The 12,029-nt window shown below is 45.2% G+C and overlaps 1 protein-coding gene across 2 annotated transcripts in view; it reads right to left on the bottom strand.

Annotated features, from left to right (window-relative positions):
- Positions 1-3,046: 3,046 nt before the first annotated feature.
- Positions 3,047-12,029, bottom strand: part of Secisbp2 (SECIS binding protein 2) — a 28,543-nt gene continuing 19,560 nt past the window's right edge. For both annotated transcript variants that reach the window (XM_090329770.1, XM_090329769.1), the window contains exons 12-17: positions 10,290-10,428; positions 9,020-9,176; positions 8,201-8,421; positions 5,523-5,677; positions 4,955-5,144; positions 3,047-4,291 (exon numbers count right to left, since the gene is read on the bottom strand). In XM_090329770.1, coding sequence (XP_090185896.1) covers positions 4,188-4,291; positions 4,955-5,144; positions 5,523-5,677; positions 8,201-8,421; positions 9,020-9,176; positions 10,290-10,428 — 966 coding nt within the window. In that variant the 3' untranslated portion in view covers positions 3,047-4,187. The remainder of the gene's footprint in view (positions 4,292-4,954; positions 5,145-5,522; positions 5,678-8,200; positions 8,422-9,019; positions 9,177-10,289; positions 10,429-12,029) is intronic.

The following is a 12,029-nucleotide window of genomic DNA, read 5'->3' on the forward strand; positions in this document are numbered from 1 at the left end:
CAGGGAGGCACAAAGAGAGCAACAGTGCCCCTCTGCCTCCTGTGTACTCCTTGCTCTGGCAAAGAGAGGGCATCAGGCAGTCAGAAATAGAGAGGTTTATTTTTTTTTCCTGCCAAGAGCCATTTTGTAAATCTGTAACACCATTTATGTTATAAATGCTATGAGCTATTAGTACATGTAGATGAGCACAGGGAGTGGATAGTAAAGTACAAGTCCCATTGCTTCCCAGACAAATTTGTATATCTTAAAACAGCCTCATACAGGCCACATACCTTCCCTGAAACTCCTCAGCTACTACACAATGTTACAATACCACTGCCCTAGATCTGACAGCTCGCCAGGTATCCTGTCACTTAAGTAGGATAGAGGATCGTGTGCAATGTGTCACCATGCTACCAGCTCTGACGGACTGGAGCACACACCATCTACATACCACATGCCACACCAAACACCACCCATTTCACCAGACAGTACACCTACCAAACTGCATGGCTCCACACAGCACACCCACCAGAGACACCACCAATAGACCACACTTGCCACATCCTGGAAATACATGACACACCTAACACACCAAACTGCATACACTGCACTCACCATACACACTGTACCACACCAATATCAAATACCACACTCATCATACATTCGACATACCTCATCCAAGCCTCACACAGGCTCTGTTTATAGACGTTTGCGTGGTTCTCAAAGCCAGTTGTTTAATCTGTCACCACAGTTCTGCAGCTGTCCAATCACTTTATCACTGTAAACACACTGTGCCATGGGCTCCCTGACTTACCTTTCACTTTGAGACTGGAGGTGAGCTTCTCCGTTGAAGCACCTGGTCTCCTAAGTGTACTTTTTGATTTTGTTTGGTGGGGGGTGCCTTCTAAAACATCCCTGGAAGGGCACAGCAGCAGCACTATCTTGAGAACCATTCTTTAAGTGACGGCTAGGTATGAAGACTGGGCTGGAAGTAACCTCCCTGTAGCATGTAAGGTGCTGCGTCACTGTTAGTACTTGGCATTTTCCCTCTCTCAGGGTGCCTCTGATCAGCAAGGGGGTTTGTCTTTGTTCTGATGTTGGGGCTTAGAAGTTGGCCCAAGTGCTATCCTTTTCTCCAGGTCCCTTCTCCCTGCTTGAGCCATATCCCTGTTTCTAGCTTATTGCTGGCAGCCTGTCTTAGACTTGCTGGTCCCAACTGTCAACCTCCTGAAGAGCTGGGACTACACGTGAAGCACCAGTGCTTGGTTTCTGTGTTCTTGGGCAGTATGAGAGCTCATGCCAGATTGCACTCTCCATGCGTGGCTGGGCCCATTCAATGTAGGAGTCCCTCTTTGAGACCGTTCATGACTCCATATTTCATTCTGGGTCTCCTGAAATTCACTCCAGAAAGGAAGCTACTTGAGCTGCTCCTCTACCATTCTTTTTCTTATAACCTCTTTACGTGAAAGAAAAAAAAAAATAAAGGCTCCTTGTCCTTTCCTGACTGAACATGGCAGAAAAAATAACTGCACAGGTCCTCTCCTAGAGCCCCAGGCTTCTCCACATGGAGAAGTGCCCTGGCTGCTCTTGCCTCCAGATTGCCACTGGAATCATGGGGAACCTGTGAAGAGAGGGACTCGAGAGTTCAACTGAGCAGTGGAGGCAGTGCTGCGTGCCAGTGCCTCTTAAGGCCCCTCGAGAGACAGTAGGGCAATGTGAAGCCATGGCAGCTTTACTGTATCATTTCCTTGTTTGTGGAAATGGATGCTATGTTGAATTTGCTTAAAAGATGAGGACACAAAGGCCTGGAAGATATTCCACTGCTTTCATTCTTAAGACTCCCATAGGGACTGCATACCAGCTGTCAGGTTGTGTTGTTTCCAGGAGAAACTGGGCCACATACGGAAACCCACGTATTTGCCAGGAATTCAACTACCTGGTTTCTTTTAGAAAAATGCCTGTGGCAGCAAGGACATCTAGCGAACCAGCTCCCAACACAGAGCTAGAGCTGACCCTGCCTGCTGACTTACTAGTACCACAGCAGCAAACGTGCTTGCCCTGACTGACCCCTCCAAGAGGCTGGGCAGTGGATGCACTGAACCCCAACTGTACCTGGGAGTGTAACCAGGACCTTTGGAAAAGTAGGTGCTAGTGTAGGACAGGAGGGTGTGTCTGGGCAGACACAGGTGATCAAGTATTTCGGAGGCTGCAAACCAAAGCATGTGTTCTGCGGACAGCAGAGTGAAGGCTCCTCTGCCCCAGGTGGCAGGGATGAGTTGGCAAACAGCCTTGTTGTAAGTAAGATCAGCATACACATTCCAGCATGAATGACCATCCTCTGCCTGAGCTCTGGGTCGCCATGTTCACGCTTCCCCACAGGACCAGACAGCACCCGGCCACCTGTTACCCCAGCTGGCCCCGGCATACTGATGTTGCCTACAGAAACATCACACCTTAGTCATATGAACTGTTTCTGTAAAACTTTCGCCCATTTTCACTGTGATCCACATTTATAGTACAGCTCCAGATACAACAAATTGTTGAATTAACTGCTGTCAGCATTACGCTCCTGTATTTTATTTATTCTGCAGCCTGGATGTGGTTAAGGCTCAAGGGAGCAATTTCACGCTTAAGGTGACGGTGGAATGTTCTGTGGGGGAAGTGTAGTTATGAGGAAGAATCTGTGATTCCTTGTCCTGTTGAAGCAGGAGTTGTGTTGTTGATTTCAGTGCCTGTACCAGAGCAGCTCTGGTGATGTACGCCGGTGCCATGAGCTGAGCAGGTAAGTAGTCCAGCGGGATGGCAACGACAACCGCTAAGTGAGGGCACCAGAGACCCTGCAGATGAGAACCTGGGGAGGTCAAGAGAGAAGGGACTCTCTGGAAGGTGGAAGGTGAATTAGAAGTCCAAATACCACTCATAAGCACTCTGTTTAAAACATAAATCTGGACAAGAAGAAAACCAAGTCCACGGATGTAGAGAACTCTATGAGTATTTCTAAGCAGGTGGCCTTCATCTAAGGGAGAGATTTCTTAAATAATCTCCTATTTTTCACTTAATATAATCAACTTCCCACCTACCACCACCTAAGACCCCTTCTCTGCCCCATATCAAAGCAACTCAGACGCTGTCAACGGTGGACACACGCTCGCCACCACCAGCTCCAGCAGGTCGTGCTTCAGACGCCAGCTCTGCCAGGGCCACCAGCCCCGCCTCGTGCTCTCAGTATTAAGGCCCATCATGGGTCATTCACTTCTCAGAGAGAGAGGTTGGGCATGACAGAAATCAATTCACAGAATTTTCAAAGCCAAAACAAATGCAAGCAGGAGTTGGAACTGAACTTAGTTAATACTTGCAGGGCTGGAGGCCAGCAAAGCAACTGCCCCTGCTTAGTCCTGTGGGTTCAAAGGCCAGTGTTCCAGAGGAACTAACAGGGATCAGACCATTGATATGCCTGAGCTCTAAAAGAAAACAATCACTCTTTATTCAAAATAAATAAGCCCTCTTACTGGCAGGAAAAAAAAAAAGGAATGCTCTGTCCTCTTGGCCTCTAAGACAGAAACCACATTTAGTACATGTTCATTTAAAAAAAACACTTGTAAATTAACAAACTGAAATATAGAAACCTCAATGCACATCAACTTTGTGGAAAATAAAGACTGAAAGAAGTAATTCACATTAGTGTCACAGGTTACAAACCTGTTTTCCTTCTGAGGCTCACTGTAGCCAATCCTGCATATGATTAAGTGGCAGAGCTTGGAAGAAAGAGCCCTTTTCCCTGCTGCCCTTCTGCATGGACACTAGTGTCTCCAGGAGGAGGACAAGGGCCAAGAGGGGCCCCTCCCCATTATCCCCTGTAGACAGGCATACAACTCCTGCTTCCTGCACACTCCTTTGCTTGGCTCAGCTTCGCTGCAATCGAAGAGGTTTCCTTGGTAGCCTGAGTACCTAGGACTATATTTTCCTGATCCACAGTATGCTCAAAGGCCCAAGCAGAAATGCTCACTCCGGGAAAAGCTTCTACCAATGTACCTAAGTGTCCAGGTAACTCTCAGGCCAGGTAACTTGCAACTCAACAGCTGCTCTTAATACATTAGGCCAGTGAAGATATGAGAAGGTAAAGGTGGAAGTCTTTTTCAAGTCTCTACCCACTTTGCCCAAAGTATACACACGTACACATACACACACAGGAAAGAACTCTCCTCTTATAAATTCAAGTTCATCATGTGAGAGGTTGAAGTCTCCAGCGATTCTTCTAGCTCCAGGGCACACTGACTGTATGCTTCCAGATGTTTCCTCCAGATTTCAACTGAAACAAGAAATAGATCAAATGATGAGCAGATAGTGACAAGTCATACAAGCCCATCAGAAACTAGCAGTGAGTTACAGGGGCCACCAATACCTCACTCTGTTCAGGGAGTCTTCAGCAGGCTCTATTTACTCTTCCTCAGCTGCTAGGCTAGATCAGAGCTCATTTTGTGGCATTAATCTCACTGCCACCCCCTTCCAGAATGCCCACCTCCAAAACAAACAAACAAACAAACAAACAAACCCATACCTTGGTAAGCAATGCCCTTGAGAAACTTCGCTTGGCCCCAGTTAGCCTCTCAAATTGATTTTACATACTACCATTAAGCCACCTCTGTTCAGGTGACAACTGGTTTGATGTGTATCTGACACAGTCACTAACAAACTTTTGTAACTCCTACAGTTTAATGGTTAACACTTTATAGGCAATGGCCCAGACCAATGGGCCCTACTAAAGCTGTTCTAGTCTAGACCTATCAGACGCTCTTGCAGCCAGCATGGCCTTGACCTTTGGGGCTCTATTAGAGTCTTATATTGGGTGGATCTACCAGTCCCTCCTACAGTTGGTCTGGCAGCATCGGCGTCAAGCTACCCTTCTGAGGACTGATTTAAAGATGATAAACAACTTGGAGAACATTAAACCTGGATGCTCAGAAGCACTCACGGTAGTGTGGCTGCTGTCCAGAGGGAGCCAGGTGACTGTCAACAGCAGTACAACCAGGGCCTTCTGTGGGCAAGACAGTTGCAGGCTGAGGCTCAGGCTGTCCTGCCAGCTCCTGCTGTGTGTTCTCCAGCATGGTCTTGTATGCTTGCCGGGCTGCCATTGTCAGCTCAACCATCTTGTGAAACTGGTCCTTGGGTACAAATGAAAGCAGACAGCTGACATCTGTTGACCAGAGGCAGTACCACCACCCTCCACAGTGAGGCAGGGACAATGTTGGTAGCAGGGCCTTTGCCTATGGGTGTACAACAGGCTGCCCAGAGAAAATGATGGGCAGAGCTGACTTGTGAGACCTGCTTGAGGCACATCTCTGTTGCTTGGGAGTCCAGAACCAAAGTCGGAACGTTAACTTGGTGCTGGTAAGGAGACAGTCTCTTAAGAATGTTCTGTCTTAATGACAGCTGATTCTCAGTGCCGACATGAGGTTCTGGGCTGTTAATGGGTAGACACACAGGTCATCTCCCACCTTCTTTCCATGGACAGTGACCAAAGAGGCTTGAGCCCAACTCACCTGGGCTCCATCATAGCTGAAGATCCCCACGACACTGACAGGAACTGCTTTGTTCAGACTCCGCCCCAGAGCCTTGCGGTTGAGAGCGAAGACAAAAGGGATGTTCTGCTCACAGGCATAATCAATAATGGTGTGTAGAGTGTCATCCAGCCCACCTGCTCAGAGCATAAGGACACATCACACAGAGCGTAACACTGATTCTACAATGAGCAAGGCACCTCTCTTCCTCCCTGGGTCAGCGGTCCTTGACAAATGTCATTGAGAGGAAGCAAATAACAGCCTCATAAAAGAACCAATTAATTCGCCAAGGGAGATAATCATCATCATAACCTAGTAACATACCACCAGCATTGTGCTAATGGAAACATTAATCAGTAAACATCAGTGAACATTTTACACCAGGCCACTGTTCTATTGTTTCAATGCAGAAACCCTAATCTCTCCTAAATCCTAATAGGCAGGTGCTAAAGCCCCATTCACAGAGGAGAAACAGATTCAGAGGTATCAAGGTTCTCTCCTGTATGGCACCACTGGTCTGGTGGCCCAGGGGTCATGCTCCCAGGGGCTCACTGCTGACATACTAGCCAAGGCCAGTATGAAAAAGGAGAAATGGAAAGCCAATAGGAGCCCCAATGGCCCTGAGAAGCACTCATGACCTAGAAGTAAATGAAGGCTGTGGCATATGTTTCTCTATACTCTAACAGCAGCCAGCTGCAATATGCAATCTAAGAACTGACTCCATTCACAAAGGAAACAAAAGACTGCAACAGGCAAGAATACACTTATCAAGCAATGTGAAAGACATATAGACCTTCAATCTGCCAACTATACTGAGAGTATCTAAGTACAAAGGCATGTGTACTCTTGAATAAGATGATCATCTCTATTTTACCCTCACACTTTAAAATGCTATGACTTCCTATAAACAGGATTTGAGAAATTAAACAGGGATGACGTATGAGAATACCTGATGCTGACATGGCCAGGTACAAGACTATTCTTTTAAGCCACGGACAATTTAAAAGAGAGAAGGATTGACAAGATCCAGAAATAACCTTAATATATGAAAACTGAATTTAAAAAAAATCTTAGTAACTCTGGCATGAGGTTGAAAAATGAAGTAAAATTCATATGCAAAAAGTAAATAAACAGCTTCTCAGGATCACAGTTCAAAGCCAGCCCAGGCACAAAAGTCTATGAGATTTATCTCCAATTAGCCACCAAAAAACCAAAAGTGGTGCTGTGGCTCAAGTGATAGAGCACTGGCCTTGAGCTGAAGAGCTCAGGGACAGTACCTAGGCCCAGAGTTCAAGCCCCATGAAGGCCCCCTCACCTCCCCAAAAAGAATAAACAAACAATGAACTCCAGGAAATAAAATCAAAGTTTTTTTTCTTTTTTGCTGTTTTTCTCTCCTTCCTTTTTATTCTGTGTGTTCGTTTATATGTCATTGGGAGTGTAAGGAGAGGCACAGAAATGGAGAACAAATGCAGCAGTGGTACTCACTGGATACTGTTGAGAATGAACTACACAACTTATGGGTGGAGATGGGAGGGTAAAGTTAGGAGAAAGCCAGGGAAAGGATGACACTGTCCAAAAAGAAATTTACTCTTTACCTGACTTTTGTAAGACCTCTGGGCATCAGCTTTATAACAAAATTGGAAAAGGAAAAAAAAGGTAAAAAAACAGCCAGGTCAGGTGGCAAACATCTATAATCCCAGCAGCTGGGAGGCAGAGGCAGGAGGATTTTGAGCTCCAAGCCAGTCTAAGCTACAAGGAGGCTGTATACTGGCCTCCATACCAAAGTATGAAATAATATTTACAGACTCTAGTCTCTACTAGGCAAAAAAAGAAAAAAATTAAAAACAAACCAGAAAAATATTTACAACTCTTCAATCATTGGATTGCTTACTACAAATAAAAAGCGTGTTAACATAAAGAAATCAGCGTATGAAACTAACAGTTCACAGAAAAGCTGAAGTTCTTAAGAGAGAAGATACTGACCATCCCACATGAGAAAAAAGCTAACAACTCCCCAAAAAGGGCATTAAGTACTTCACCTCTACATAACAACAACAAAGTAAACTAATAAAAATTTAAAAAGGAAGAAGTGAGGTGTGTGGATTGGGAAGGGGAAGCCATGCCCACACCAGGGGAGGCACTGCAGCAGCCTGTGAAGTTTAAATTTGATGGTAAGATACTACTTACAATACCATGATTACACAGTTCAAAGCCAGGCCATCAACTTTCACCTTTAAAATGACTGCAAGCTATTGGCTACCATAGCCAAATGGCAAATGTTTGTAGGGCTGAATATGTGGCTCATGTGGTACAGAGCTTGCATAAAAGGCTCCAGGAGCTAAGTTCACCCCCCAGTACCAGGAAGGGAAAATACTAAGGGTCTTCAGCTATTCTCCTGAGTGCCAGAGCAGCAGCTTGGGCACTCTTCCCTGTTGCCAGAGGGGGGCCTGTGTGAGCTGCTGGAAACTCATGTAGAGGCAACATCTGCCTGCCTAAGAGTGAAGTGCCCACTGGACAATGCACCGGGAGGCAGTTGGTTAAAAAATGAAAATAAGCTGCCAGGGCTGGCACAAGTATGGCCCAGGCCACTGGCCAGGTGTGGGGCCAGTGAGTCTGTCACAGTCAGGGGCCCACGGCCACACATGCTTTAGTGCCCTTACCTTTTGACTGTATCTTCTCACAGTTGGGAGAAATGATGATACATTTCAGTTTCCTGAGTTTTAGGTGTTTAAGAACTTCCCTCAGTCCCAGTACAAGTCGGCGTTTGGTCTTGGCCTTGACTGGATCCTTTTGGTACATACGATCTTGGAAACGTACAAGTTCCTTGAGTAGGTCTGTGACACAAGCATCTACTTCTTTACTAAGCATCTGGCTGCAGTAACTGGAGGGGAGATCAGACAACACGATCTTGGCACTAGCTGCAGCACTGTGGCTCGAAAAACTGCCCAACCCCAGGGAGAAGAGACAGCTTCAGACAGGAAGCCATGAAAGACACTAGCACTCCCCAGAACTATGAATTTCTGGGGACCTCTGAAAGGTGAAGAGTATGTATTCCTCCCACTACCACCTTCAACTGCCAACTACACCTACCCTCGTGGCTTATACAGAACCCAGATTAGGGACTTTCCTGTGTCTTCCCCACCTGAAGAACAGCAGGAAGAACAAGTCCTCAGTAACCAGAGAGAAACTGAAACATGGAAGAGTACCCAGAAGTCATCACTACTACACTACCCATTCCTCAACTAAAACATGGACTAAAGGCACCATTTCCATTGTTACCATAAAGAAGCTACAGTATGTACCCAAAGATTACTCCTCTACCCCCCAGCCCAACACCTGCAGACATAGCTACCTACTCCCATTACAGAAGATTAAAGTGGAATGTGGCCAAACTACATGGATTTATGACACTGTACACTGTAAGCACAGGAGGAAACAGATCCAAACCCAATCCCTATCCTCAATAGGTGCCTACTCACTCCCGGAATCTCCGGCTATGGATCTTGGGGAGGGTACTGGGGTCAGAGGTGGAATGGCAGGCCTCTGTGTCCCTCTGGAGCTCAGCGTCAAATGGCTCTTCTGATTTGCCCTCAGCTACAGGAGTGAAAGAAACCGATTCTTCTGTCACCCCAAGACCTTCAAAGAAAAAGAAAACAACAACAGTAACAAAAAATCACTATGGAACCTCTGCAGGCCTCTATGCACACAGAGGGGCAGACAACTCCATGGCCTAGGTTCACTCAACTAGCATCCTCTTATATTCTCCAACTCCTGACAACACCACAGGGAGCTCACGGATGGCGGGAAGCTCACCCAGTCAGGATGGAAGAGAAAAGCTCACTGAAGCAGTAAGACAACTTTATGGTCTTCCTGAAGGCACCATCCTCCCTACGTCTACTTTTCACCTTCATTGCAGTAAAATGTATGGAAAACTTACCATTTTACCATTTTCAAGCAATGTCTCTTTCAATTTTGTAATATGACCTGAAATATTTTTAGTACCAGGAAGCTTTAAAAACCATGTTTAGAACTGAGTTGTCCAAATGCCTTAAATCACTCTGTATTAAAGATTTCCTAAATCGTCAAATTACAGGTCCGTGCCTATAATCCTCGCTACTCAGGAGATTAAGATCTGAGGACTGTGGTACGAAGCCAGCCCCAAAAGAAAAGTTGCTGAGACTCTAAATCTCCAGTTAACCACCAAAAAGCCAAAAGTAGAGTGGTGGTTCAAGTAGGAAATCACTACCTTTGAGTACACAAAGCTTAGTCGCAACAACTCCCAGGACCACAACACACACACAAAAAGTATTCCTGCTGGGTGCTAGAGGTTCATACCTGTAATCTTAGCTACTTGTGAGGCTGAGATCTGAGGATCACAGTCCAAAGCAAGCCCACGTAAGAAAGTCTGTAAGACTCTTATCTCCAATTAACTAACCGAAAAATCGTAAGAGGTTTGATGACTCAAAGTGGTAGAGTGCTAGCCCTGAGCAAAATTGCTAAGTGACAGCACCTAGGCCCTGAGAAACCCTGGAATCAGAGGCCTGGGATGCACCACTCCATCAACAGGACTTCACTCCCTGTAAAGCTGGGGTGTGAGAACTCCTGCATCCAATATACAGCATTAACCTGCATTCCATCACAAAGGCGCAAGGAGCTGGTGAGTCCAGCACAACTCCTGTACACAGTCTATTTTCTCACCGCTGCTCCCATCTGAAAGTCTGTCCAACAAAAATACAAAGAAACTGGTACCTGCCGGCTCTGCCAGGTCAGGGGCCGGGTCTTCCGCAACATTCTCTGTATCTTGGGCATCATCATTGGCCATAGCTGGGCTCCCAGCATTTTCTTGGAGTCGTTGCTGTTTTCGCTCTTGCCGTTCTTTCAAAATAATCTTGAAATTTAACCAAACAATTGACATATTTAAATAAGACATATTTAAACAAGACAAATTCTCCTGCAAAATAAACTTCCCAAGCACAGCTTAGCGAAGATATCTGGTTGTGCCTCTGGAGTGCAGGCATGCATGCTTCCCCTTTTCAGTGATGCGCTAATACTTGGTATGATCCTCATACCAAGTGCAAGAGCACCACAGTGCCCCTGGGAATGCAAAGCCAGCACACAAGAACCTTGGCTTGAAACCAACTCTAGGATTCAGCATTTACCCAAGCATGAGCACCTCAATAATCATGAAGCATGCATATACACTGCAGGAGTGTGTGAACAACCAAATTGAAGGTTAGCACAGAAGTAGTCAATAGTCAACTGTGAATGAACAGCTTGGTAAGCGGAAGTAGAATGTGTGAAGGAAGAAGTAACTTCCTTCTGGATTTCTGTTTGTGCTAAAGTCAAAATGCATGTATACACACACACACCCACACACACACCCCAAAAACAACAAAGTCTGGCATTGAGGGCTCAAACCTGTAATCCTAGCTACTCAGGAGGCTGAAAACTGAGAATCACAGTTCGAAGCCAACCTGGGCAGAAAAGTCCCTGTGAGACTCTTATCTCCAATGAATCACTCAAAAGCCAGAAGTGGTACTGTGGCTCAAGTGGTAAAACACTAGTGTTGATCACAAAAAGAGAGACAGAGCCCAGGCCCTGAGTTCAAGCCCCACAACTGACAAAAAAACAAAACAAATATATATACATATATATATGAATATGGAGAATTTTATTTTCATATATAAAAATAAGAACAATGAGACCTTTAAAATCATTTTAAGAAGAGAGTAGAGGAGTAAGGGAGAACAGAAGGGGTGACTCTCTGAGTAGGATACATTGAATACATACATAGAAATGTCACAATGTACAGTTAATGCATGCTGATAAAAAATATTCATTTTTCAACATAAAATTCTGATAGACATTAGAAACCAGAAAGTATGACCCACACTCAGTGGCCACACTGACTGTATCAGACATGGGATGTAAACAGACAGTACCAGTTTTGTTAAACAGTACCAAGTAACATTGGTAAACACAATAAGTAAAAACAAGTAACAAGTAAACAGCAATAGCAATATGCTAAAGAAACACAAAACACAATATTATGCAACATGTACAAGTAACATCAACTTTGGATTCTTGTTTGGTGGTACTGGGTCTTGAACTAAGTTACCCTGGTCCCTGCTAGAAAGATATATCTCTATCTATATGGATAGGGTCATATTTGAGATAGGGTCATATTTCTACCCTAGCCAACATCAACAATGTATAAACCATAATACTTGTTCTATTTCTTATTTCCCCCCACAGATGAGATGAGAGATGCATAACACAGCATCAAGCTATTGGTTGAAATGGGGTGTTTAAAACTTTTTTACCAGGTTAGATGCTCCCTACAATTCTCTTGGTCTGTGTCTCCCTAGTAGCTAGATTATAGAACACAAGCCATGGACTCCAGATGTTTGTTTTTGAGACAGGTCTCACTACGTAGCTCAAGCTAACCTCAAATTCAGGATCCTACTGCCGCATGAGTGTGGACCACCA

The sequence above is a fragment of the Megascapheus bottae genome, chromosome 3 (assembly GCF_031878675.1).
Source record: "Megascapheus bottae isolate mThoBot1 chromosome 3, mThoBot2.hap1, whole genome shotgun sequence".
In the NCBI taxonomy this organism is placed as follows: domain Eukaryota; kingdom Metazoa; phylum Chordata; class Mammalia; order Rodentia; family Geomyidae; genus Megascapheus; species Megascapheus bottae.